The sequence below is a fragment of the Balaenoptera acutorostrata genome, unplaced genomic scaffold (genome assembly GCF_949987535.1).
Source record: "Balaenoptera acutorostrata unplaced genomic scaffold, mBalAcu1.1 scaffold_683, whole genome shotgun sequence".
NCBI classification, from domain to species: domain Eukaryota; kingdom Metazoa; phylum Chordata; class Mammalia; order Artiodactyla; family Balaenopteridae; genus Balaenoptera; species Balaenoptera acutorostrata.
The window spans coordinates 467-27,026 of record NW_026646362.1 but is presented as its reverse complement, the minus strand read 5'-3'; the positions used below and the strand labels follow the sequence as shown (position 1 = coordinate 27,026).

The following is a 26,560-nucleotide window of genomic DNA, read 5'->3' as shown; positions in this document are numbered from 1 at the left end:
GTTCATGAGTACAGAATTTACCTTTTTATGTTTAACATGATTGTTAAAATTTCATTTCAATTTGTCTTTTTGGGGGGGGCATTCAATAAAGTGATAAGAGAAACCTCAATTTCAGCATTTGCCTATTAATTAAGTTTCCATAGAAACAAGGTCAGAACACCAAATATAAAGCACAGGCACATTGGAAGTTTGCTCTTAATGTCTTTATTTCAGACAATTTTGTATCAGTTTCCCTGGAAACTGAGAAATACCTACTCAGATATAAAACATTTTGGCTTTTCTACAGTGAAGAATTATTTGGTTACTTAGAGAAAATCGTACATAAATGATGCTCTGTCTTGTTCTTCAGAAACATTGGAGAAGAACATGATTTCTTCAAGCCATCTCAAAAAAGTAACTCCTAAGAACGTAGTATAGATTTCGGATAGACTCAAAAGAATTGTTTACTACTTTGTCTTTAACAGTATATCTAATATAACTGATGGTAGTGTCATAATAGAAAATAAGATGCTACGGTCCTATTATCTGATTTTATTTTTATTCATCCACTTTTCATACAGCCTTTATGTTCTGACCTTAGGAGCTTTGCTAATTTTCTGGTGAAAGGTGCTCTCTCAAGTGACCCCTACCTCCCATCCCCCTGAAGAGTGGGTAGGGAAGGAATTGGCAATATGATGTGGAAAAACCTCTGAGCGACAGATCTTTCCTTTTTTTGGTGACAGTATTAATAAACATTTGATGTAAAAGATTTAGAAAACACAGAAAAGTCCTTCACTCACACTCAGAATATCCAGAATTTTTATTACTATTTTGGTGTTGATTCTTCCTGAACCTTTTGTATGCATATAAACATAACATTGTGTTTATTTTACAAAGATGGGATTGTTCTTTCTGTGCCACTTTGTAACTTTCTGTTATAAAGAAAAGTAACGACATGAAGCTCCTGGAACTGTGCTGACACCTAGAGAGTGCTCCAGGGTGATGTATTTCCATGCAACTGCGCATAGCTCTACAGCCTGCCTTTTACCAACTGTTTACTGTGCCATCGAATGGTTGGAGCATAATTCATTTACCCAGCCTTTATGGTTGAGCATCTTTTATAATCCCATTATAATGCTTTATTCAGGGGACACAGATAAAAACTGATGCATTGTATTGATACTTCCCTATAGCATTCTGATTGTACACTTTGTCTTACGACTTCATTAAATTCATAGGGTGAGTCATTTTGTAGTAAAGGTATTTTAACATTAAATGTTCTTTTCCCAAATTAAAGTTACCATTGATTTTTCACTGAACATTAGATTTCCTCTTTTAGGTTTTCGTGGTTCTTGGTAACCTGTCTTGTGTCTTTGATTCTGAGTAACTAAACTACTACTCTAAGAGATCTGAAATTAACTCTGGTCTTAGGTGACAAACACATCAAAAGAGAGCATTAGAAGAAATCTTAGATGATGTGGGAAAATTGGGAGAAACTTAACTGGTTTTGGGTACACTGAAACATGATTATTAGGCACCATTCCAGAGGCAGGACAAACAGTGGTTAGACAAGACAAAACCCGTATCCTAACTCAGGTCCTTACTTTCTAGAGGTGCCTGGGGGCTGACGACACAAGAATAACATCAGGTGAGAACACTAAGAAAGAAAATGAAGGTGTAATGGGCTGGGGAGGAGGACAGTTTTACAAGGGGTGGTTAAAGACAGCTTCTCTCCTTAAGCGACCCATGAGCAGTCCTAAGAGAGCCATGTGAGGCTGTGGGAGAAGAGGCTTCTGTGCAGTTCCTAAGAAGGGAATATGCTTGATGCGTGCCAAGGACAGAAAGATGGGTGGCTGCAGCTGAGTGAATGAATGCCAGGAGGAATATGGGGGATTAAGACCTTGTATGCCTAGTGGGCCTTGACAGAAAAATATGAATTTTAGTCTAATTGTCATGGGAAACCATTGAAGGATTCTATGCAGGGGAATGATGTTAATTCTTAGAAAAAGGGAAGGGGGGTAGAGAGGGTGGAGGGAGATCAGACCAGCTACTGTGTGAGAATAGACTGTAAGGGTGGAAGGAAGCAGAGAGGGAGACCAGTTAGGAGGCTGGTGCGGTGGCTCAGGTGAGAGCCAACAGTGGCTTGAACAAAAAAGCGATATTAATAAGGGTCTAAAATAGGCTGTAGTATATAGATTGCTCTTGCATTTCATTTGATTCTCACCATGTTCTGAGTTAGGTAGTGTAGGAATTCTTCTCTTAGGTATAAATTGAGTTGTCCAAGGTTTTAAAAATGAGTATTGATAGAGAGTAGGACTGTAAATTCCAAATGCATGGCATATAGGAACAGAATTTATTGTTGACATTATGTGAGCTTCTTTGGAATACTACCTTTTTTCTCACCCTTTTTTGTTGTTGTTGGTTTAGTGTATGAAAGTAATAAAACTTAAGAGTTAAAACAGTAACACTGCATAACGTGAAATGAAATGAAGGTAACTTGCAACCCAGAAAGGTTCTTAAAAGTCCAAGAAACTGAGTAAAGTACTCTTTAGAAATATATAAAGCCAGGTGTACTTACCTATGTGTCACCTCTCAGTCATGATCACTGTAACACTGATTGAGGATTAAAATAAGGCAAAACTGAGAACCAGGGTAGAGGCAGGTACAGAAGCAGTTGGAAACCAGAGCTGGGAAGTTTGGAAGCCAGGATTGTCAGAAGCTAGGAAAGCAGGATCAAGGCTTGGGTGAGCAGTAGCCTGGCAGGTGCAGGAGCCTGCTGTGTACCCGCTGGTGAGGCAGCCCAGCTCAGGGCTGGCTGGCAGGAACTCCCTGACTGCGGTGGCAAGTGTGGACTCAAAGAGATGAAATCATCAGTTTACATGGTAATTGTAAAGATTGTAATGTTTGTATCATGAGCCATAAAGCTACTACACTGTGCACTGTAGGGATGCTCGGGCAGGTCAGTAAACGCAGTGGTTACCGTTAAGTAAACTGGTGCTCAGCAGCTGCCCAGAAACTGCTGACGTCGCCTGTTTCTTTGGAATCTATTGAAATCAATATGTTGATATTAATCGCTTTCTGAAATATGCTGCTTCTGTCAGATGCTTTCTTGGTCACTTCCCTCTCCCTCTAATATCTTAACAAGGAAAAATCATTTATCGACAGTTTGATAGCATAGTTTTAACACTTTTAGCCTTCAGTAATGCATTTCATTTGTTCTAAGTTGCCTATGTTTTCACACTTTTAACAACTGCAATTGAGATGGATCTTAACAACTGGTAGAATCTTAGATTGGAGGAAAAACAGTATTCAGTGTTGGTGGTGTTTTACAGGTTTCCTCTGAGGAATGTTTACATTAAGACCGAGTTTAATTTTTTTTTAATCATACTTTTTCTACATCGACCTATCATGCTGTCAAATAAGTTGCAATTTAAATTGATAATACAAAAATGATGGGTCTTAAAATACAGTTTTAATCATAACCCCTAATCATGAGCTCAAGAATATTTCTCCTGGGTAAAACATTCTTAGAGGTTTCTAAAGAAATAACTTTCAGAAGAATCCATGTAATTTCCTGAATGCACAGTAATTTCCTGAAGTCTCTAAATTACTGTGTGTGCATGTGGTGGGGAGAGGGATGAGAGGGATGGTGGGTGGTAAAGCTTTGCTTAATAGTCGGCAGTCTTACCTTTGTGATAGTGAAGAGTGTGGTAGGTTTTATCATAGTCTCCTTAGGCTCTTGGGAAGATAGTTAATGGGAAGTGCAGAAATATTGTGTGTATGTATGAGTTTACTGTCTAATGGCTCACATGTCCATTCTATAAGATAGTGATGTGGTATTTTTCAGTAGCAAAAAGTGCAAGTTATATAGAAAATTGTTAGTTATATAGGCTATAAACAAAAGATTAATATTTTCTGAAAACCTCATGCAAACTGACAGCAGTAGGGCCCTGGTGTTTACAGTACATTCAAATGATAGGCCAACTCACCAAAGTGGAAATGACACTGATAACTGTGGGAAAATGGTCAAACTGTGTAATCAAAAGAAATACAAATTAGATCTACAGTGAGGTTCCTCATTCATATCAGTAGGAATTTTTTTTTTTCAAGTATCCAAAGCAAGGGTAGGAACTCAAAATGTGATGATTGGTAGCATTATACCCTAATGTGCCCCCCACCTTCTTTAGGAAGCAATTTAGCATTGTACATGGAGCCGTGAAAGTGATCTAACCTTTTGGCTTAGTCATTCCACTTCCGAAGATCTTTGCTAAGGAGATAAAACCATTATTTTAAAAAACTATGTACATGAAGATTTTCCTCCTAATATTTTAAGAATAGAACTTTGTAAGCACCAATCCCCAGCAATAGGGGATTGGCTAAGTCCAGTATAGGAATAACACTTGACGGGCCAGTGTGTATTCATTAGACAATAAATATGCAACAGTGGGGTGGAGAGCGCTTGTTAGTAACAAGAAGACATAAATTGTACACTAATTAGAGCTTTTTTTAACGTATAAGAAAAGCAACTAAAAGTAACGGTTGTGAATCATTGTGTGTTAATGATTGTGAATGGTTGTGTGTAATTTTTAAACAGAGCATCGTTTTGTCTCATGCAGATTTTTGTTCATGATATTTGTTAAAGGAATGAGCAAGTGACTTTTACCTTTCCCCACCTTTAGTGTGATCATCAGTACTGCTGATTAACCAGGTCTCCTTCAGTTGCAAGTTAAAAGAACATCACAGAGTTAAGCACTACTTGACCCAGGAGTTAAATGATCTCCTCAGTTCTGCTCTCCTCTGTTGATGTCTCCTGAAAAGCCTTTCCCCTCATGATAGCAAGGAGAGTGTCCAGCAGCTCAAGACTAGCTAAGGATCCTAGAGTACAGTTCTGCCTTTCTCTTTTCTTGGGAAGTCCCAGGACAGCTGTGATTGATTGGCCGGTCCTGGGTCCTGTGCCTACCTTTGAACCCCCTAGGATAGAGTAGGGAGAGTGCCAGCTTTTTTCTGGTCACTTGGGCTAAGTTTACTTTTTTTTTTTGCATGTTGTCATTTCTTTTATCCCAGCCTTCTTGATTTTTGTATTTAGATCTGTAGTAGCACATCTTGGTTTGGCGTGTGTGTGTGTGTGTGTGTGTGTGTGTGTGTGTGTGTGTGTGTGTGTGTGTGTGTGTGTGTTAAAGCTTGCTTCTCTTTGATTCTGGCACTTAATTTTCCTGGAATTCCATTGAAAATTGTTAAGTTTTACCATGCCATAGACACTGATAAATAATACAGCTACTTTGCAAACATTTCTGCTTATTTTTTAGATTCAAATGTAGTCTATTTACTTTCTTTTTGGTATAGGTAAGTAGTCATGAATTCTTTCGGAAGCTATAGGTTAGAGGCAGCTGTAAAAGTCTCTGCCTGCCATTTTGTGTACAGCTGAAATAATTTATTTTCCCATTGTCTTAGTTTTTCAAATATGTAGGAGAAAAAAACTTTAAAATAATTCTATGGGTCTTTTACATAAAAATGTTGAATAGAATATTTTCTCCAAAAGCAGCTTGATAAACTTCAAATTCAGTGAAGGAATTTTCATGAAGAACAAAGCAGTTGGTTTAGCTCTGTAAATTACTAGTGCTGGCAATGACATTAAAATGGATGGCTCAGATTCCTGTTAAAACGGGAAGTCCAAAATTACTGTTCGTGCAAAATTCTTTCTGGGTGGGAAAAGGGGATTCTAGGTAGATACATTTGTGGAATGCTGGGTTAGACAGAATTCACTACTAGACTAATTAGTTTTTAATATATCAATGTGTGTATTCTTTGGATTCTCTCAGAGGCAGGGATATATTTGTATTTCACTTTGACCATCAAAGCCATCTTTCAAAAACAGATCAGTTATTATGTGGTTTGGGAAATAATTGCCTTAACCATTACTCTTTATCTGAATCTTGGTCCAGTTTCTTAAAAGATTGGTTAAATGGTTTGAGATGGACTTTGCTGAGGAAGTGTCATAGGGCTTTTATGTTTGTTTGTTTGTTTTAAACAACAACCTTACTATCCTGTGTGGTAGCTTGTGCTTGTTTTGTATTTCTGCCTAAATAGAAGACGCTATCCCACCTTGGTGCAAGGTGGGCTACAGGCAGACCCACCTTTTCGTGTAGGTGTGGCCAAAATTTTTTTCTAGTAGCCCTATGATCTGCTCCAGAAAGTACTCTTATTGAAGCCCCAAATTAATCACGCAGCGTGGAATGAAGAAGTGAGTTTAGCTTTGGAAATAGAGGGCAAAGTTAAAAATCACTATCATGGAAGTGTTCCTATAGATTAGAACATTGAACTTTTATGTAGTCCTCTTAAATCTGCCATGATGAATAGCCCCCAGATAAACCACAGCCAATTAGATGAGTTCATTTGTTGAATGGAGTTAGAATTAGCCATTTGATTGTCTGAAGAACATTTGCCAAAAGCAACTCACTTCGTTTTGGCATATTTGATATATTGAGCTGGTATCTGACAGTAGTTGGCCACAGCATAACTTGCTTCTTGAGACTGTTCCTGGAATGTGCTAGTAATATCAGCTTTAAAAGAGGGTGACTGAATTTTTAATTGATAAATAGGAGGGGAGTCACATATATGATTCATCTAAAAATGGCATAGATGATTTAGGTGCAAGTTAAAGAAGTCTAAGACATAGCCATGGTTTTATTCCACATGTATGGAGAGTTTCTACAATTTTGCTGTTTCCCAATAGGATTTTTATATTGTGCCTTTACTAAAATTGCCTTTTTGTCATTACTAAAAGCTCTTCTCAAGACTATTAAAAGTGGTTTCAATCAATGTGTAGCTATCTTTAAAATCATGTATTTTTCTACTCAACTAAATCACCACACCTTTTTCTCTTCTTCCTATACAGACTTAGCTTTGGAACCAAACCCTTCTGACCACCCAAGGTCAAGCACAGTTTGTCTGAGCAAATCTCAAACAGAGGGTAAGGCAATGCTTTTTTTTCCCTGAGAAAAAGAGTGAAAACTGTTTTTGTTTTGTGTATTATAGGAGGTATTTAGAAAAACTCTTACAGTGGTTTAAATGTTTCACTTTTTTTATGTATTCACTTGTCTTATTTTAATATGTTGATGATACAGTTTCCTTTAGTTGTCAGTGCTTTAGGGAGGAGAACACTTAGACTATCTGTTTATACATTTTGCCACCTCTTTATCAACATAGTCAACTGGCCACATGATTTAGATGTGGTCTATTTCTGCATGCTACTTTGTCCTTTTCCCCTTGCTCCGAAGAGCACATATGTTAAAGACAAATGATAGGGTTTAGGTCACAGTTAGGTTTTCATTTGATCAAATCAGAAAAATCAGTTGTTATATATGGGAATTGAGCCTTGTGATTCTGGCCCTGTTTTACACAGTGTTCAACCAGACGAGCCTATCTCACATCCAGATTTCTGCTACTCAGAACTTTTAAGCTATTCAAAACTTTCTCATCCTAATGTAGTGCTGTGCCAGGGTAATAAGAGCAACATGCCATATGGGGTTTTCCAGAAGATTATCCTCAGCATGTGAAACTCAGATAAATTTCCTGTGTCCTCCTTGTTTTAAGATGAGAATCAGAACCGTAGAATTTTTTGCACTCCTGCTTGCCTGCCTGTCTTCCTTAATGTTATGTTAAATCCTAGTTTATTTGCTAAAGAGCCATACGTGACCAAGTTTTTCAGTTGATTACGAGAGCAGGAATACAAGAAGTGAACATTCCATAATATTTAAAGTGAAGCAGCACAATAAAAAACGGAGGTTTGGTTTTTTGTTGTTGTTGTTTTGCTTTTTGTTTTTTTCCGTTAGATCACTGGTTTTTATAAAAGGATATAACTCAGGAACAGCCAGATGGAAGAGATGCATAGGGCCAGGCATGGGGACAGGGCACAGAGCTTTGATGCCCCCTGCAAGGGTACTACGTGTTCACCAACCTGGAAGCTCCTGGGGTTTCTAACTTGCATTTTTCTAGTGTGTGTACTTGAGCCACTCATTTCTGGTTAGGATTGCTCTATTTCTCAGTTTCTTCCAGAGCCATGAGCTGCTCACATGTAGAGGGGCTCTGGAGACAGTAAAAGAAAAGCTGTCCCATGCCTGTCTCTCTCTTCAGCCTTAAGGAATCCGTGCCTGTGATGCCTGTCTGGAGTTAAAGGAGGCAATGTGAGCAAGAGTGTGGCCTAAGACCCTCTTCAGGCTTTTATTCTTCTGGCCTTTGTTGGAGCAAAACAGTTTTGTGTGCTGTAGATATGTTCATTTAGGTCAGCACACTCATTTTAAAATTTACGTTTAACATAGGTTACTTTCCAGTTGTGTATTTTTTCAGTAAGGTATTTGAGTAGGTTACCATTAAGTGGTTCAGGATGCTTCCAGAGATACTGGTGCGTTCGGAGATGAGTGCCTGGCCAGAAACTGGTTCTTAGAGTTGTCATCTGTAGATGGTGGTAATTAAAGTAAGCTGTGTGTAAATGAAGAATTAGAAAATACTCCTGGCTAGTAGTTCAGCTATGCAGCAGGTAAATTTTTTTATTAGCTAAGTTTCTCACCTGGCCTAATTTGCTTTGTCCTTTTCTTTTGTAAATGGGGAGTCTTTCATTTGTACCTAATACAGAATATCTATTAGGTCAAAAAAGTGAAACTAAGTTTTTAGATTTTATTTATAGGACTCATCTTGCTGGGTGATTTAAATTATATATTTTGTTGGAAATTATTTTAAAAAATAGAATGGAATTTTATCTCATTGTGTTATTGGTAATCCGTCAAATAATTAGTGACTACTTTTATTTTTCTATGGCATTTGTATCAGAATTCATCAGTTAATTTTTTTTATTCTTAGTGCGGGAAAAGACGAAGAGCAACCCTTTAAACCATGTAAGTAAACAGTTGAAAAGTTAAGAAATTAATAGTTTGAATTAAAAATATGTCTGCCATGATTCCTAAAAATATGATGGATCCAATACTGTTAGCATGGACCTCTTTTTGGTAGATTTTCTAAATCTCTATTTTCCTAATTATCAAATGTATTCAGGAAAGTCTTTGACTTAGTAGTGCCCATTTTTTAAGGGTTCTGACATTTCAGTTAAATTTCACTAATATGGTTGTAGTATAAAGATCTGCCTTAAATTCTTTTGCCTTATTTTTTTGATCTTATTTTTTAACCAAAGTAATAAAAGTATAACAGGTAAGTTAATTTTTAGCACTGTCCATTGACTTCTTGTCATAGCAGGTGAAAGCTTAGCTTCTTCGGTCCACCATGACGTTATTTCCCTCCCTGTGTTCCCTCAACATGTATCAGTTTTTATTACATCAGAATCAATGTTTACATTACTACGACTCTGCAAATATTGTGCACTGCTGAGCCATATAGTTCTCTGACTGTGCCTCCTCCTTGCACACCCTTCATTCTTCTTCTTCAATATTAATGAAATTGGAGCCCTTCTGCACTTCTCTAGGATAACCCAACCCCCTTTTCCTAGCCAACGTGATCTCACACAGCCACATGCAGTAAGTAGCTCCCTGCCTGGTCTCCCTGCTTTCACATTCTTCATTTTTTCTGTGGAATTAATTTCCTGACTATATTCACTTGCCTGTTTTCTAACAGCTATTTTTTTCCCCAAATGTTTGAACATTTGTCACATGCCTATCAAAAATATTTTCCGTCTACTAAGCCACATCTGTTCCATTTTTTTCTTGGAGACACTTTTCCCCGATCTTTTGTCTTCCTACTCCCATATAGACTAGTGTTCTCCTAGGCCTGCTCTATGCCTCTTTTCCTGGGATATCTGTGTGAAGTCATCTGGGATCTCACATATCTCTGCTCTCTTATGTTGGATCCCCTATGTCCTAGATTCTGTTTCCCTCTTGTCTTGTTATACTTCCTTGTTTTACTGGAGCACATTTTCGTGGGAAAAGGGCACATGGGCAGAAAGTTTATAGAGATCTAGCCTCTCTGAAACTCCTTCTATTTGAGAAAGTATAGAATTCTCAGTTGAAACTAATTTTTGCAGTTCTAAAGACACTTCCCTCTCATCTTCTCATTTACACTGTTGCTCTTAAACCTGTTGACATTGTATGGTACATTGTACATTACCGATTTTAGTCATTTCCCCCCATCCCTTCCTTCTCGGGAACCTTTTAGTACCTTCCCTCTCCCTGGGATTTTGAAATTTCATAATTTGGTTTGGTATAGACCTTTTTTGTGTGTTTCTTTGATATTCTGTTTTTTTCTTCCAGGTTCCTATTATTCGGATGTTGGAAGTCTTAGACTTACCAGATCGGTAACTTTTTTCCCCTCCTGCTTTGCATTTTGTCTTTTTGTCCTGCTTCCTGGAGATTTCCTTGACTGTGCTCTAATCCTTCTATTGAATATATTGTTTTGTCTACCTTATTTTCAATTTATAGAGTTCTCTTATATCCTGTCATTCTTTTTTTCACTGATTTAATTTCAAGTTTTCATTTGCTCCTGAGTTTTTATCACTCCCATCAATTCCTTCTTCCTGTTTTGTTTTGTTTTTTTTTAAAGCATCCTTATATTTTATTTTATTTATTTATTTTTTGGCTGCATTGGGTCTTGGTTTCTGCACGTGGGCTTTCTCTGGTTGCGGTGAGCTGGGCCTACTCTTTGTTGGGTGCATGGGCTTCTCATTGCAGTGGCTTCTCTTGGTGCGGAGCACAGGCTCTAGGGCGTGTGGGCTTCAGTAGTTGTGGCTCATGGGCTCTAGAGCGCAGGCTCAGTAGTTGTGGCGCATGGGCTCAGTTGCTCTGTGGTATGTGGGATCTTTCTGGGCCAGGGCTCGAACCCGTGTCCCCTGCATTGGCAGGCGGATTCTTAACCACTGCGCCACCAGGGAAGTCCCATTCCTTCTTCCTGTTTTGATCTCTTACTTGTTGGGGGCTTCCCTCAAACGAGTGATGGTCCTTGGCTGTCTGTTAAGATCTAATTGGAAGCATCACTTGGACAACTCGTTAACTGATGGGCCTCACTGCAAGGATTTGGGGACCACGCCTCTGAACTCTGAGCCTGCCTTGGGTTCCGTAAGACAAACTGGTTTTCTTGTTCCTGTCCTAGTCACTCTCTGTAGGTACCAAGGTTGTGCTTCCTCTGTTCTGCCATGTCAGTTACCACTCCTTTATCTAGTCTTTTCACCTTTCAAACATTAAAAATCATCTGCTGTTTATCCTGTCTTATGTATAGCTTTTTTAAAAAATGCCTTTAATTCTACTGAGATGATATCTGAAAGAAGGGGGAGAGGAAATAGATTTGTGGTCAGTCTACTCAAACTTAGATTTATTCTTTGAATATAGGTTCTGAGTTTGAAGTTTAATTCAATATAATTAACGATATTAATTCAGACAATATTTTGGATTATACCTATAATTAGAATATTATACTTTTCTACTAAGGCCTGGAGTATGAATTCTATTCAAACCACTCACCCTACCATATTGTCCATTAATGTGCAACATAGATGGAGTATTACAGACTTTTCAGTTAAAGTCATTGATTCTTAATAAACGTATCCAAAACTTGTGAAAAGGGGGAAGAAAAAAGTGAACTTCAGCTTTATTCTCTTTTTTTTTTTTTTTCATTTATATACTTTTATTTGGGAATGTTTAAATCAATACAGAGAAAACTAAATTTCAGAGACACTGAATATCATTAGTTTGGATATCATTACTTTCTTATAAAAGAAACACGGAAATTATTTACAGGATGAAAGATTTCAGAACTTCAGTGGCAGCTTCACGTGATGCCATTGGGGGAACGGGCAGCTTCACGTGATGCCATTTCAATAGTGACTTATTTTCGTCGACATATTTTCCAAGAATGTCACCATCTCTAAATAAGAAAGAATCCTTGTCATCTAGAACTACTTTGGTGCCTCCATATTCTGGGAGAAGAACTTTATCTCCAACTTTCACACTAACTGGTTGAATCTCTCCACCCTTTCCTTTAGAGCCTGATCCAACAGCTACTACCATTGCTTGCAATACTTTTCCTTGCGATTTTTCTGGAAGCATAATGCCTCCTTTGGGTACAACTTCGGGTGCACTTCTTTCAACTAATACTCGGTCAAAGAGGGGAAGAAACTTTCTAAATGCCTGTCCTGCCATGACTCGGGTTGCCGCACTTCGTACTCTCGCTCTCTCCAGCTTTATTCTTTTAATGGGTTAAAATCAGAGGCAGTGGGCACAGTGGGAAGAGTCATTGGGTGGGGGCAGGATTTCAACAGGTACTTGACCTTTAATGATAAGCTTTGAGGGTTGTTACTTACTAACCTCCTAGGTATGATTATTTTCTAGTCTTCACCATTAAACCTGAAGTCTACTAAGCAACCTTTCCCCTTATAAAGATTGTAAAAGTCCATGTATTTTGTCCTTAGTGCTGAATGAAGATAAATACTCTTCTTCAGTGACCAATTGAAATAATACCTATGAACATTAAACTGTCAGTAGTGTTTTTTGCTACTTGTTTTTTTTTTTTTGTATTTGCATTTTATACCCTTATGTGTGTCAGTGCAGTTTATTGAGGTTGTGAGCCAGCAATGGTAAGGCTTTAATCATAAAGGACAGTTATCTTAAATTTTCAAGCAAGATGAGAGGAAAGTAATCTGCTGGCAGCTAACATATCTAGGCTTTGCTCAGAGGCTTCAATTCTCCCATCCTTTAGTGAACACTAGATGCTGGAAAGTTTGAATAGTTTCAGGAGTAGGCCTGTGGAAGTGTTTCTTTTGTAGGATCGAGCCAGTAGACTGTAAGTTGCTGATACATTAAATGAGCCCCCATAGGACTATAGACCACATCTAATTAAAAATTTTAAATGTTTTAGCAGTACTATTTCCAAAGACAAATCAATATACATTCATAATAGAAAAAAAAGTTTTTAATAGAGGAAAACAGGATAAATAGCACCCAAAGCTCTACCAACTAGTCTATATTTTGGTACATTTCCTTACTATTTTTATTCCCCTCATATATATAGATTTTTGGTCAGAATTGACTTTTATTACGTGTAGTGTATGTCATATTATACCCTAATAGTAGTGACCTTAAAAGATAACCTGCTTCGTTTAGAATCAAAGTATTTGAATGAGTGAATTTTCATTTTTCATGCTGTATCTGTTTTTTGAGATTCTAAAATTACACATTAACCAAATAGCTTAAGGACCATATCAGAGTTTTAGTTTAAAACATTTCTAGCTTGAAGGAGAAATTAGTCTTCCAAATAGTGATACTTTTCAAATATGTTACATCTAGAACTTTTTGTTAATAAGGAATAAGTGGCTTTGCATAAAGCATCTGAAACAAGCAAAATGGTGTTTTATATATGCCATTTGGATATTTCTGATTATTGGATACTGGCAATTTTTACTTAAATGCTCTGTATTTTAAAAAGCATCAACTAGATTTTCTCCCTGCCTCACCTTTCATGTATTTGTGGAGGACATTGATGGGAGAGTGTGACAGCATGGTGAAAACTGTTTTATATTAATAGGAGGAAGGAAGGCTCATCTGAATTAGTAAACAAACAAAAACCAAAAACAAAACCCAGCTTTAAAATTGTTTGTATTCTGTGGTATTAAAGAATGCTACTCTTCCTTCCAGTGGCTTTCAGTGATTGGGATTTGGTTATTGGCCTTACTTTAAGGAAGAGAGTTGTCCTAACATAGTTTAGGCCATTTTAGTATTTGACTATTGCCGTGTTCATGGGCTCTTCACAAATAAATGGATACTTCTAAAGTGTTTTAAAGATAGTTCATTCTCTAGAGGGTCTCAAAAAGTTCTTTGTCACCTATCCAACACCACTGTAGATAAATTCTCACGAATTTGTATCTTTAGTAAGATTTACCTCCAGTTGTAACTGATCTTAAATAATTTCTCAAACACTTGTTGAATCCTAATTTGTCCCAGATTCTGTGCTCAGTAGCTGGAGGTAGGAGAAGAATCTTCCTAACCTGGAGAAGCTTGTTTACTTAAGAGGGTGGTACTATGCAAGCAGCTGAGACCATGGAACAGTTGGTAAATTAGATGTGTGAGTGTGCAGAAAGCGAGAAGTGTTGTGGTGTGCCTGCTGGCAGAGGGATCCTAGAGGAAGATGGGGTCAAGCTTGCTGGGACAGGAGGAAGAAAAAGGCACTGCAGGCAGAGAGCAGCATGGGTGAGGCAGGAGTGTCAAATAACACGTAGAACAGAATTAGTACAATTTTGAAATGAATGGCAAGTATTCTCTGAGGTTCTCACTTGAGTAATGTCATGGCAGTCTTACTTAAACATGAAGTGAGAAGTTAAATTCTCAGAGTTGTTTTATCCGTTTTTTTTTTTGGATGCGAGAGAATCTTTAAGCAGTACCTTTTTGTCCTCCAGATAAGGAAGTTGAGGCCCAGAGAGACTTATGGCCCCCAGCTTTTTAGTGATAGAGCAGCCCTGGCATGCCCAGCCTCTGATTCGAAAACGTTTGTTTCGTCACACTGTCTCCTGAACTAATACATTTATTATTGGTGTTCGTTTACTGCAGTGAAATGCTCCTACATCGGTATTACATAAAGCATTACGTTTTATTGTAGTAAATGAATAGAAATAGGAAATCTCAGCTGCATTTCATTGCTTAAGGAAAAAACCCTGAAATCTTATTCTAAACTTTTTACATTATTATAAAGGTAATTTATAATAGGCGCTTGCCAGGTTTGATTATAGGTACTATATCAAGGCAGCATTTTATAACCCATTTCTCAAAGCTCGTCTGTGGAAGTCAGAGTATAGAGGTTTCCCATAGAGCTGCACATGATATCACACTCAGGCAGTTCATGGAGTGTAAGAAAAATCTTAATGCTTTATCGTTTGACATTTTAACCAAGGAAAAAAACACACTTTATAGGTTTAACTTACTGTGACATTTTCTTCTATTTCCCTTCCCCTTCAGGTATCTCCAGGGCAGCTTACTAAAAAGTATAGCTCATGCTCAACAATATTTCTAGATGACAGCACAGTCAGCCAGCCTAATCTTAGAACCACAGTAAAATGGTGAGTACAAGTAGGTTGCCAAGGGCTGAGTGACAGACCCCCTTATCGCTAAAAGCATCCTAGCCATACATAATTTCATTCATTTGAATTGTCCTTTTCAGTGATCAGGTTAAAAAACTGGTGTCAACTATAGATTGATTTCAAGGACCTAAATATGAATTTTCAGTTTCCATTTTAATCTGAGAGCGCATGATAGAAGGGAAAGCCAGTTAGCAAATAAGAAATCCCAGAAAAAGTATAAATCTTTATTTGACGCATTTCTGTTGTTAAGCCATTGTTGAACATAATGAGAAAGAGAGGTACTTTTTATTGGCTATTTCTAGAAAAAATTATTTCTTTATGAGTTGTAGTCCTCAAACAATGTATACTACTTTGGAAGCTACTCTTAGAAGAAGGAACAGCTTGTCCCCTACTGGCACCAAAGCGACTCTGCATTTAAATTTAATTGGATTTTGTCAGATTTATCCCACTGTGCATTTTTTTTTTTCCTGCACTATTTCTGTATGAAATTTTACTTCTCCTTGCTGTCCCCCAAAGAGGGGGAGAATATATCAAACCAGTCTTAAGAAATACACACTCAAGCTTAATTTCTTTGTAGATGAAATTTGTTCAACTGAGGTTTTAACTTAATAGACACATTTAATTTTTGTTTATATATATAAATATATCTCCAACACACTGTATCAATCACAGCAGAGAACAATAAAAGAGGTGAGGTTTCGGAAACATGGCTGTGGTCAGGCTTATACTTAAGGAGACACGAACAGTGTCATGATGATGGAAACTATTCTTTAATTTCTGGGAGCACCTCATAGTCCACAATTGGAGATGCACTTTCAAAACACCCTAATGATGAACCTTTCAAGCTTATTTAAGAGAAAAAAACCAAACGGGATGCAGAGCTTCTTGCCTCCTCCCTCGCGGTTGTCCACGAAACATTAACATCTCCTTAGGATATGAATGTTGATTTTCCAGAACACAGTTTGGGAAATGCTATTTGAAAATATTAATGTCCTTATCCTTAATTTTATTTGTTTTCTTAATTTTATAAGCTAATTATATTTTTAATTGGTTTTTAATGTGCCAGCTTTTTTTTTAGCTATTTAAATTATCAGTAACTTCTACTTTAATTAAAGACAGCAAGTTCACAGTCATAATAATGTAACTTTCCTCTCTTGCTTACAATAATAGTTGCAGTCAAATCATGTTTCAGCAAAAACTGAGCCCCATCTCTAAAGTCCTGAGTTTGGGCACTTATCACATCATCACTGAATGTTTTTATTCAGCCAAGACACTGAATCTGTGGGTACAAAAACCACTCTACTTTGGCTAGAGTCGCAGCTTCTTTTGAATTCAAAAGAGTCTGATGTCCAGTATATAATTCAAAAGTACTTTGAAGGTTAACCTTGCTCAGGGACTTCCCTGGTGGTGTAGTGGTTAAGAATCTGCCTGCCAACGCAGGGGACACAGGTTCGAGCCCTGGTCTGGGAAGATCCCACAAGCCGCAGAGCAATTAAACCCGTGCGCCACAACTACTGAGCCTGTGCCGTAGAGCCCGCGAGCCACAGCTGCTGAGCCCGTGTGCCACAACTACTGAAGCCCACGCACCTAGAGCCCGTGCTGTGCAACCAGAGAAGCCACCACAGTGAGAAGGCCGCGCACCACGACAAAGAGCAGCCCCCGCTCTTGGCAACTAGAGAAAGCCCGCGCGCAGTAACAAAGACCCCATGCAGCCAAAAATAAGTAAAATTAAATAAAATTAAAGAAAAAAAAAAAAGATTAACCTTGCTCAGACAAGTAGGTTTCATCCTTTTTTTTCCCGACCTAGTCTAATTTTTGGAAGTACAGTAAATTTTAATTTGCTCTCATTCAGTTTTAAAAATGATCATTCATCACATTCATTATTGGTGAAATAAAGGTTTACTGAGAAAATTAATAGGGCCAATTGGCTTTTAGGAATGATTTTGAAAATGTTTATCATGGGGTTAGTTTTCAGTGGGGTAGTTGTTCTCAGTGGGGTAGGTGAGCCTTATTAGAATCACTTATGCAACTTTTCAAGATATATGTTTCTGGATGCACAAAGTCCACCCGCCTGCCCCCGCCTCCAAGACACAGTGTCTGTGTGTCTGTCTGTCTCTCTCTCACCCACGCACACACACCTTTTGACAAGATGGGGAATGATGTGAAGCATGATTATATGGACAAAAGCATCCCGAGTGATTCTCCGATCTTAACCCTAACTCATTCATCCCTAAACTTTGCTGCACGCTGCAGTCATCTGGGGATCTTTAAAAACAGTCCTGATGCCCAAGTCATACCCAGTGCCGGTTAAATCAGAACATCTTGAAGCAGAAGCCAGGCAGTTTTTAAAGCTTCTCAGATGATCCCAGTGTGCAGCTGAGCTTGGGAGCCACTATTTGGTTAGAGGGCAGGAGAAAGAGAACTGCTTCTGATAATTAGTGGGACCTTAGGTAAGTCAGTTTTAAACCTTGGTTCCCTTATCTGTAAAATGGGTTGTTTAATTAAATGTCATCTACGGTTCAGTGGTCCTTTCCATCATAAAACTTCTAATGCTGTGATTTTAAAATCAATTTGAAGATGAAACTTTGAAGCACTATAGAAGTATCCATCTTTGATGCTAACGGTGTTACAGGCCTTTATACAAGTGCTAAGATTCTATAGACCTATTATAAAATTCAGATTTGCCTTCCCTCAATTATTTTGAGTTTCATTTTAGACACTGAGAACAAAGGGGAGCATATAACTTAACCAGAAAACCCCTTTGTTGCCTAATATACAACAGCTGTGAATAACTTAGGACTATAGTAACTTAAAAAAGACTACCTAAGGACTTGTATCTACCTGTTCGTTAATACTTTATTTAAAATAATTTGGAAATACCTGTCATTAATGGTATACTGTGTAGTATTTTTTTTTTTTAATTTTTTTTTCCCCCTACTTTATTTATTTATTTATTTATTTATTTTGGCTGTGTTGGGTCTTCGGTTCGTGCGAGGGCTTTCTCCAGTTGCGGCAAGCGGGGGCCACTCTTCATCGCGGTGCGGGGACCGCTCTTCATCGCAGTGCGCGGGCCTTTCACTATCGCGGCCCCTCCCGTTGCGGGGCACAGGCTCCAGATGCGCAGGCTCAGCAGCTGTGGCTCATGGGCCCAGCTGCTCCGCGGCATGTGGGATCTTCCCAGACCAGGGCTCGAACCCGTGTCCCCTGCATTAGCAGGCAGATTCTCAACCACTGCGCCACCAGGGAAGCCCACTGTGTAGTATTATGCTGTATTATTAGCACTGCTTATTTCAGGATAGCTAGACCTATCATCAGTTTTGTGGCTATAAAATTTTGCTATTAAATTTTCTAATAATTATGTAAAAGTGATTTTAAATCATTTTGGTATAGAGCACTTTTATTATTTACTTTTAGGGAAATAATGGAAAACGGATGGGTAGGTGGATAGCGAACTAAATCAACTGAAATGCAGGGGCTAACAAAAAAACCACACACACACACACACCCCCACACACAAACTACTATATGGCTTAAATTTAAGCATGTGTATAGATAGATATAACTTGTACAGGACAGAAGGTTTTGTGGGTAGAAGGACAAATGACAGGGGAAATATGTAATAATTTATATATTATAATAATCAACCAAAACATGCCTTCTAACAGCATATCTAGCATTTTGGGTCTCCTAATTTTGCTAAAAGCTGAAGAACCTAAAACAAGGGGGAAAGCACCCATGTGGTACTGTTCTGAATTCGAGGATTTCGGGGCCACTGGGCCTCTGGAAGGTCTTCCCTCCTTGCTAACCCCTTTTTAAAAATGTCTTCAGGCCTGATATGATAAAAATCAGTTATTACAATGTATTTTTTTTCCTCCACAGTTTGACCTTAGCAATATATTACCACATAAAGAACAGGTGAGCTCTTTTAAAACCTATCTTGTTATTCCAGCTAATTAATTTACAAGGTATCAAGTTTAGTGTTAGGTAATAACTATAGATGTTACTGGCATAAGCTTTTATTATTCGAGTGCTTTTATTACAGTATAGAAGTGAATCACTTATTTTTATCTTAGGACCCTTAATTCTTAGGTTACTGAGCATCCCAAAGAGTATTTGTTTATATGGGTTATATTGATAATTTACTGTATTAGACATTGAAATTGAGAATTTAAAAAATTAAATCCATTGTATGTTAAAACAGGGTTTGCCTTAGCACTATTGAAATTTTGAGCTAGATAATGCTTTGTTGTGGGGTGTCGTCCTGTGTGTTATAGGATATATAGCAGCACCCTTGGCCTCTACTCACTAGATGCCAGTAGCACCTTCTTCCCTCCACATTACGACAACCAAAACTGTCTCCAGCCATGGCCAGAAGTCCCCTGGGGGACGAAATCACCCCTGATTGGGAACCCCAGTGTTTAACATAAGTCATTTTTTTTTAATGAAAAATAACTATTTTCCACAACAAAAAATATTGAGAGAAAAGTATCTCCTTAATAGAAGACAGCTGATTCTCATATCTATTCTGTCTTCAGTCATTTGTTTTGAAGAAACAATATGAAGAAGATCCAGCCGCTTGCAGATATATAGTTGGAAAAAGATGTATTTTTAAAGCCTTCAGATAATTTGGTATATTCTTTGATACTGTACCAAAAGTCTGCATGTGCTAGTTTCTTAAATTAGTTAAAATGGAATTCTAAATCATATCAATGAACTTGTAATAAATACTATGTTAAATTAATACCCATTGATCTGTTATGCATACTGAGTAGATCTTTTTACCTGTACCTGACTTTATAATATTATACATTGGTCATTTGGAAAGTATTGGTTCACATTTCTTTAGACAGTGTCAAAAACTCACTTTTGTTAGTATCACCACCAGTCTTACCAGAAAAGTCTTTTAAGTGTTGAGAAGTTGTCAAGTTCACAATAGAAGGTAGAAGTTTTCCAAAAATCCTGATATTTTTAGCTTGATGGCTTGAATTTTATCATTGGCAACAAATAACTTTAGAGTGATTTTCCTTGAAGTGACAGGCTCACTTTGTTCATTTTTGAAAGAATGACTGTGTCAGTTGTACATTCAAATAACGATGGTGTTCGATGAAAAAAGTGTTTCAAATAAAGATGGTGTTCTATGAAAAAAATGACTTACCGCCAAGTCACAAGTGCTTTTCCTTAACACAGCCATATTTCAGTATGTAAAAGTGCTTAATGCATACTTTCCACTTATTCAGAATATTAAAAAGAAGGACCAAGGTTTAAGAACACTATTAATTTTTACTCTTTTATCAAGGATGTTCTTAAAGCAGATTTTTAACTGCAAGTGGCAGTGAATAATTGAATGACTTCTAATTCAGTTTGGTACCACTGCCTTGATTCATGCTCAGAAACCAGCAGTTTTACCCACTTTTGCTTTTATACATCCATAGCAAATGTCACACAATGTGAAGGGCAGGTAGTGTCTTAGTATTCTTATAAAAGCAGTTTTGACCTCTTGGGCCTCCTGAAGGAGGGGATAGGGGAGAATCCCAGAGGCCTGCAGACCACATTTAGAGAACCGCTGTTCAAATGAGCGCAGTGTATTAGTGTGGTGAAATTTTAAATTAAAAAGCCTGGTTTCTTTTAAAATAAAAAGACAATTACATTTTTAACTCAAACTATTTAAAAGAGACAAGAAGAAATACACAATAAGAATATAAAGAACTAAAGAGAAAAAAACGGGAAAAAACCATGAATCTCATATTCACATTGATTGAAGTTAGAAGAATTTATTGCCCACCACCACTGCTTTATAAAATGTTCTTGCATATTCCAGTGTGAGGTTAGAGGAGTGAAAATATATTGGTTTACTAGCATTGCCTGTTAGGGAGGGTCAGTGCTTATAGAGGCAACTCTGGCTGGTTGTTGTAGAAAAGATTTCACGGAACTTGATGTGCTGAGTAAAAATAGGTCAGGAAAAAAAAAAAAAAAAGGTCAGGAAACCTTTCTAAGGGTGGAATCCAGGAGAAGAATTTATAAAACTGTTTGCTTTGTTGAAGGTTAAGCTTCCTCTACCCCTCTCTCTACTCCTAGCAGATATTTTACTAAGATAGTAACTCCTGAATTAATTTTTTAAATGCACATTCTTATTTTATAGAGATGCAGATAGATCCTTGGATATTTTTGATGAGAGATTACATCCACTCACAGTAAGTGTCAGTTTTATTGAAGTGGTATTTTTCTCTTATACAGTTGTGTTTATTTCATGCTGATTTGCTTTGAAATTAAGTGCTAGAAGAAAATTACTTCCTCCAGCTCGAAGTCAAATTCATCTTCCTTTAAGTCTTCTACCCCACGCCATGTTGTGTCTAGTCATTTTCCCGAAGGCGTGTTGTATAAGGGGTTGATGGATATGAACCGAGTTGCACTTTGTATGAATAGTGAGCAGGTAAGTAAACATACCCAAGTAACAGAAAATGTATCTTTTTAAAGGATGATTTTCCATAGCATCAAACAATATAAATATTTGTAAATAAACCTAATATGATAAGGCCTCTAAGAAGAAAATTAGAAAACTGTTTAAATTTTAAACGAATTAAAATGACAAAGTTTTAAAATTCACTTCTTCGGGTGCTCTGTAGCCACACGTGGCTGGCGACTGCTGTACAGGACAGCACATTCTTCGAGCCTTATGGTTACAGGACACTGGAAATGTGTTTTCAAAGTTGATGACAGAAAAGTATGACATATGGTGGATCAGCAAGACTTTTGAGCCTAAAAATATTGGGTTGGCCAAAAAGTTTGTTTGGTTAGTGAATATATTGTTCAATAAAATGCTTGGTGAAAATGAAAACTGTGTCTTTTATTTTTACTTAAAACCAAATGAACTTTTTGGCCAACCCAATAGTTTACATTTGTTTAGAATTCTGTGGGGAGGAACGTGGAAATACATAAATTTTCTGCGGTTGTGCCTGTATTTTTCTTTAATGAATGGTGGTGAGTACTGGATCACTGTGGTATTTTAGGATCCCATTGTTTATATTTAAAAGACTACAAGACATGTCACCCAACCAAAATTATTTTAAGGGGCACGTGGGCCCAAGTGTGAAGACTGCTATCTTAAGGGTACTTTTAAGTATTTTTCTTCCATGGATACATAAATTGCATTTTTTCTCCTTTCAGCGAGAAAAGGTTCCAGAGGAATACTTCGAGCATGATCCTGAACACAAAGTCATTTACAGATTTGTTTATACTCTTTGTAGTGCCACACATCTAACTGCTGAAACTGCAGTAATAACTTTGGTAAGATATTTTTTCTTTCGTAAAGCATCTGTAGAAATTTCTGTCTTGTACACATGGTATGGTCCTGTTTTTCCCAAATGAAAGTAGGTTCCTGAAATGATCATTAGAACTTTATTAAGAGAAACCTATCAAAAGAAAGTAAAGTATACACATTTGAGCTTTAATAATCATTATGATTTAAAATGTTGCCATTGCTTTTCTCATCACAAAACAATTGCTATTAAAGGCAGCAGGAGAGATTTCTGGTTTCTTCTTCCACACCTGAGGGGACACATGCACGCACAGTGCACACACGCACACACAGACGACGCATGTTGTGGTGGTAGGGCGGGGCAATAACTGAACGCTCTGGTCCACAGGCAGAAACAGGTTCCGGGTAGTTTGAAGCTGAGTCCCAGACTGTACTGCCTAGGCAGTTCTGATGTGTGTCCTGATTGAGAACTACTGCCCTCAGTTCTCTGTTCCTTGGATAATGGATAATGGTGTTAACCATCCCTGCTGTCCTCTTATTGCCTGCATGTGAAGTTGCCCAGGACTAGGGTGCCAGTAGGACTTCAGAAGGCTTTACTCTAGTTAGCCTGCTAAGCTACAGCTGTGTAAGGACCTTTTTGTCATCCATTCCTAATTCCTGTGGTAAGATTTTATCATTTGAATAATAAATCATATTCAAGTGAGAGGTAGTTGGGATTGTTTTACTCCTCCCTATAGCAAACCTGTAGGGGGGAAAGTCAGCTGCGTGGTCTGCAGGGAAGGAATACTTAGGCCACTCACTGCCTGCTCCTATCAAGGCAGAATTTAGGACAGGAGGCTTGTCCTTTTGAAAAGAGACCCCTCAGTGGGTACTGGATCAGACACAGGCCTTTTCTTGGAGCTACAGGCCACTTGGAGTGCTTAGCACATGCTTGAGAGAGGCAGGAATGGTGCTTGCATATGGAGAGCTAGGAAATGCAGGAAGGAGAGTGTTTGGGTTGGAAGAGGGGCATTTCTTTGTAGACAAGTTAAGCTTGATGTACCTGCGAGACAGCAGAATGGCAGTGTCTAGTAATCATTTGAATATATGGGATTGGAGCATGAATCTGAGCTAGAGGGAGGGAATTAAGTGTAGCTGTTCAAATGCAGAGAAAGTATGTAAAATAAAAAGTGGGTAGAAGATAGATCTGTAGGGACTGTCAGCACTTAAGGGACAGATCCCCAGAGGAGTGGCTACAGTGGTAGGAAACCCAGCAGAGAACCCTAAGAGACACCAGGAGAGGTTCAAGAAGGAGAGTATGGTCCAAACGCTAAATGCTACCAAGAAGTTGCTCATGTCATAAATACCATGTCACTGAATACCTACTCTGTGTCACTTTTCTACATGTGGGGGGTGGAGGAGAGAACAAGTTGGATAAATAAAGTTCTTGCCTTTATGGAGCAAGTGTGGAAGACGTAAATTTTTTTTTTTTTTTTTTTTTTTATCGGAGTACAGTTGATTTACAGTGTTGTGCTAGTTTCAGGTGTATAGCAAAGTATAAGTGTTTTTTTTTAAATGAGTGTTTTTTAAAAGATGACTATTTCAAGTAGTGGTAAAAACCATGAAGAGAAAGCAAGGTAAAGGGATAAAGTGATTAGAGGGGCTTACTAGAAAGCTCAGGAAGAGCCTCTTTAAAGAGGTAATGTTTGAACCCAGGACGTGGCTGAACTGAGGAAGATCAGGTACGCTGGCATTACGGGCAGAGGGGACAAGTGCAAGGCTCTGAGACAGGAACTTGTTCTGTGTGTTCAAGGAAAAGCAAGGTGGCCATTGTGATCCGAGCGGGGAATGAGGGAAAGAGCATAGGTGATGAGGTCACGGAAGGACAAGGCCGTACCGCACAGGGCCTCGTAACTTGCAGGCCACGGGAAGAAGGTATTTGTTTGATGGGAAACCTCTGGCAGATCTGGAGCAGGCGCATAAAGTACTCTTAATTTAAGAGGCTCTCCTGGCTGCTTTGGGGAGAACAGACTGTAGTCTGTTGGGAGGCAGAGAAGTTAGGCAGTGGCAGCGATACAAGTCAGAAGTGACAGACAGAAAAGCGGTCAGGGTACCAGTGAAGGTAGAGATAACAAGAAGTTCTAACAGATTGGAGCAGGATACACTCAAGTGCAGGTGTTTGGTCTCAGCGACTGGGCGTGTGGCAGTGCTCTTTCATTTCTGAGGGGAAGGCCTGGGGAGTGGAGCTCTGGGACGAAGAGCTCTGGGTGGTTTGTGTGAAGGCACCGGTGACCACGGCAAGAGTAGTCTCTGTAGAGTGGTAGCAGCAGGAGGCTGACTGAAGTGGGTTAAGGAGAGGATGGGAGATGAGGAGCTGGCCTCAGCCCTGAGGACGCCGTCGAGGGGCAGTGGGGGACAGGCTGGGGACATGGAAGCATTCACACTGGAGGAAGCCTCTGACAGAGAGGGAGAAGTTGTTCAAAAAGAGACTAACTGTGGGCACAGTGCTCTGCAGAAGTGAGGTGGGATCAACTGCATTCATAGGAGAGTTAGCTTCAGTGAAAAGAAAGAAATCTCGCTTCCTCCGAGACAGGAGGGCAAGTGGGATAAATGAATATCGGCACGTGTACCAAGTTTGCCAGTACAAAGGTGAGAGGAAGTTGAGAGATTGCCAGTGTCGTTTCAGTGCCTCTGATTAGTCCCATAAAGTAGAGAGTTGAACCTTGCGGGGAGAGTCGTTCTTAGGGTACTAGAGAGTGCTGAGTTCTCTGGGGAATGGGAGCCGAATTTCACTAAGAACATATAATCTCAATACCCGTGTTTGAAAACACAGTAGAGTTTGGAGGGCATGGGCGAATCTGAGCTGTCAATCTGATAACCCATCAGAGAGTAAACAGACTCTTTAAAACTGGACATTTTTCTTTTTGTCAAATGGCATATACACTCTTCTACAGAGGTAACAACAAATCACAGCTTACCTCTCTAATCTTTGCTCAGCTGTTAACTCCATCCAGTTCTTTGTAGGGTAGACATTTGATACATGTAAAAGAAACCATGAAATCATCTCACAAACCGGCAGGTTTAGAGGAGCCCCAGGGATACAGACACAGGCAGGTCTTCCCACCTTAAAACCAAAAGAATTGACTAAGCTGCAGATTATGTAAGACAGAAATGAATAATGAAATGATAATGGAGATGTGAAAAATTGGGGATATGAAAAGGACTACCCTTTGTATGCATGTGTGTTCCTTAAAAAGGCACTAAAATATGGGAATACTTGACAGCTAGCTGTCAAGCCCCTTTGGACTGCCTGTCCTGCTGTGCCACGCAGCAGCCACTGGGAGGCTCTCTTGACCACCAGTTTTTATCTTCAAGTTCATGCCACAGAAGGACTGGGGACTCTGAAGAGAAGGTAAAGATGTGCTCAGTCTTACCAGAATTTTACACACTCAAGCGTTATGTAAAATCGCCATGCAACCACCACCAGTCTTGTAGTTAACATTGCACGTGATAGGCACTCAAGCATTTACTGAACAGTTGAAGTCGACACTGGGCTGTATGTGCTGCCCTTGACAAGTGGGAAGGTAATAATACCATGCGTGTCTTTAGAATGCCCTTTGCTCAGATGTCCTTTCATTCCTGTGACCAAAATTGGGTTGGAAATTCACACGGGCAGAGTAGAAATATCAGACTAACAGAAATATCTGACTTACAACTGTGACCTGGCCTCTGGCCTTGGCTTGGCTGAGCAAAGTCTTTGTAGAACCTAGGAATAAAAGGGGTGTCAAAAAGAGATGAAATCTGTCATTCCTAACAATTCTTATCACAGCACTTAAACTGAATTAAAATCAAAGATCAGTGCTCTACTTTTGCAGGTTTACTTAGAAAGGCTTTTAACTTATGCTGAGATCGACATTTGCCCCACTAACTGGAAAAGAATTGTTTTGGGAACCATTCTTCTTGTCTCCGAGCTTTGGGACGATCAGGCTGTATGGGATGTGGTCTACTGCCAGATCCTCAAGGACATTACAGCTGGGGACATGTGAGTTTGTAAGGTTACCGTGAACTTTCTAACCATTTTCCAATACCTCATTTGCTCTCATAAAGTTTACATTTTTAAGAAATGTTACATTTTAAGAAAGGTTACCTTGTGCAGAGAGCTGAAATAGACATAAAATTACAGACTTCTTTCCATCTAGCTGTAGTATAACAATTTGTATTTCCCCTCATTAATTGGTAGGTCTTGATGTGTTATTGTTGTAATATTCTGCTCGATAAATTGAAAT

General features: G+C 38.6%; 1 protein-coding gene across 1 annotated transcript in view; it reads left to right on the top strand.

The window, feature by feature from the left end:
• Nucleotides 1–26,316, top strand: part of LOC103007985 (cyclin-Y-like protein 1) — a gene marked incomplete at its 3' end in the record, with an annotated part of 154,211 nt that extends 127,895 nt beyond the window's left edge. The window contains exons 4-10 of the mRNA XM_057539557.1: nucleotides 6,875–6,949; nucleotides 8,836–8,870; nucleotides 10,233–10,276; nucleotides 18,920–18,955; nucleotides 21,180–21,231; nucleotides 22,205–22,324; nucleotides 26,150–26,316. Of these exons, the coding sequence (XP_057395540.1) occupies nucleotides 6,875–6,949; nucleotides 8,836–8,870; nucleotides 10,233–10,276; nucleotides 18,920–18,955; nucleotides 21,180–21,231; nucleotides 22,205–22,324; nucleotides 26,150–26,316 (529 nt within the window). The remainder of the gene's footprint in view (nucleotides 1–6,874; nucleotides 6,950–8,835; nucleotides 8,871–10,232; nucleotides 10,277–18,919; nucleotides 18,956–21,179; nucleotides 21,232–22,204; nucleotides 22,325–26,149) is intronic.
• Nucleotides 26,317–26,560: the final 244 nt, after the last annotated feature.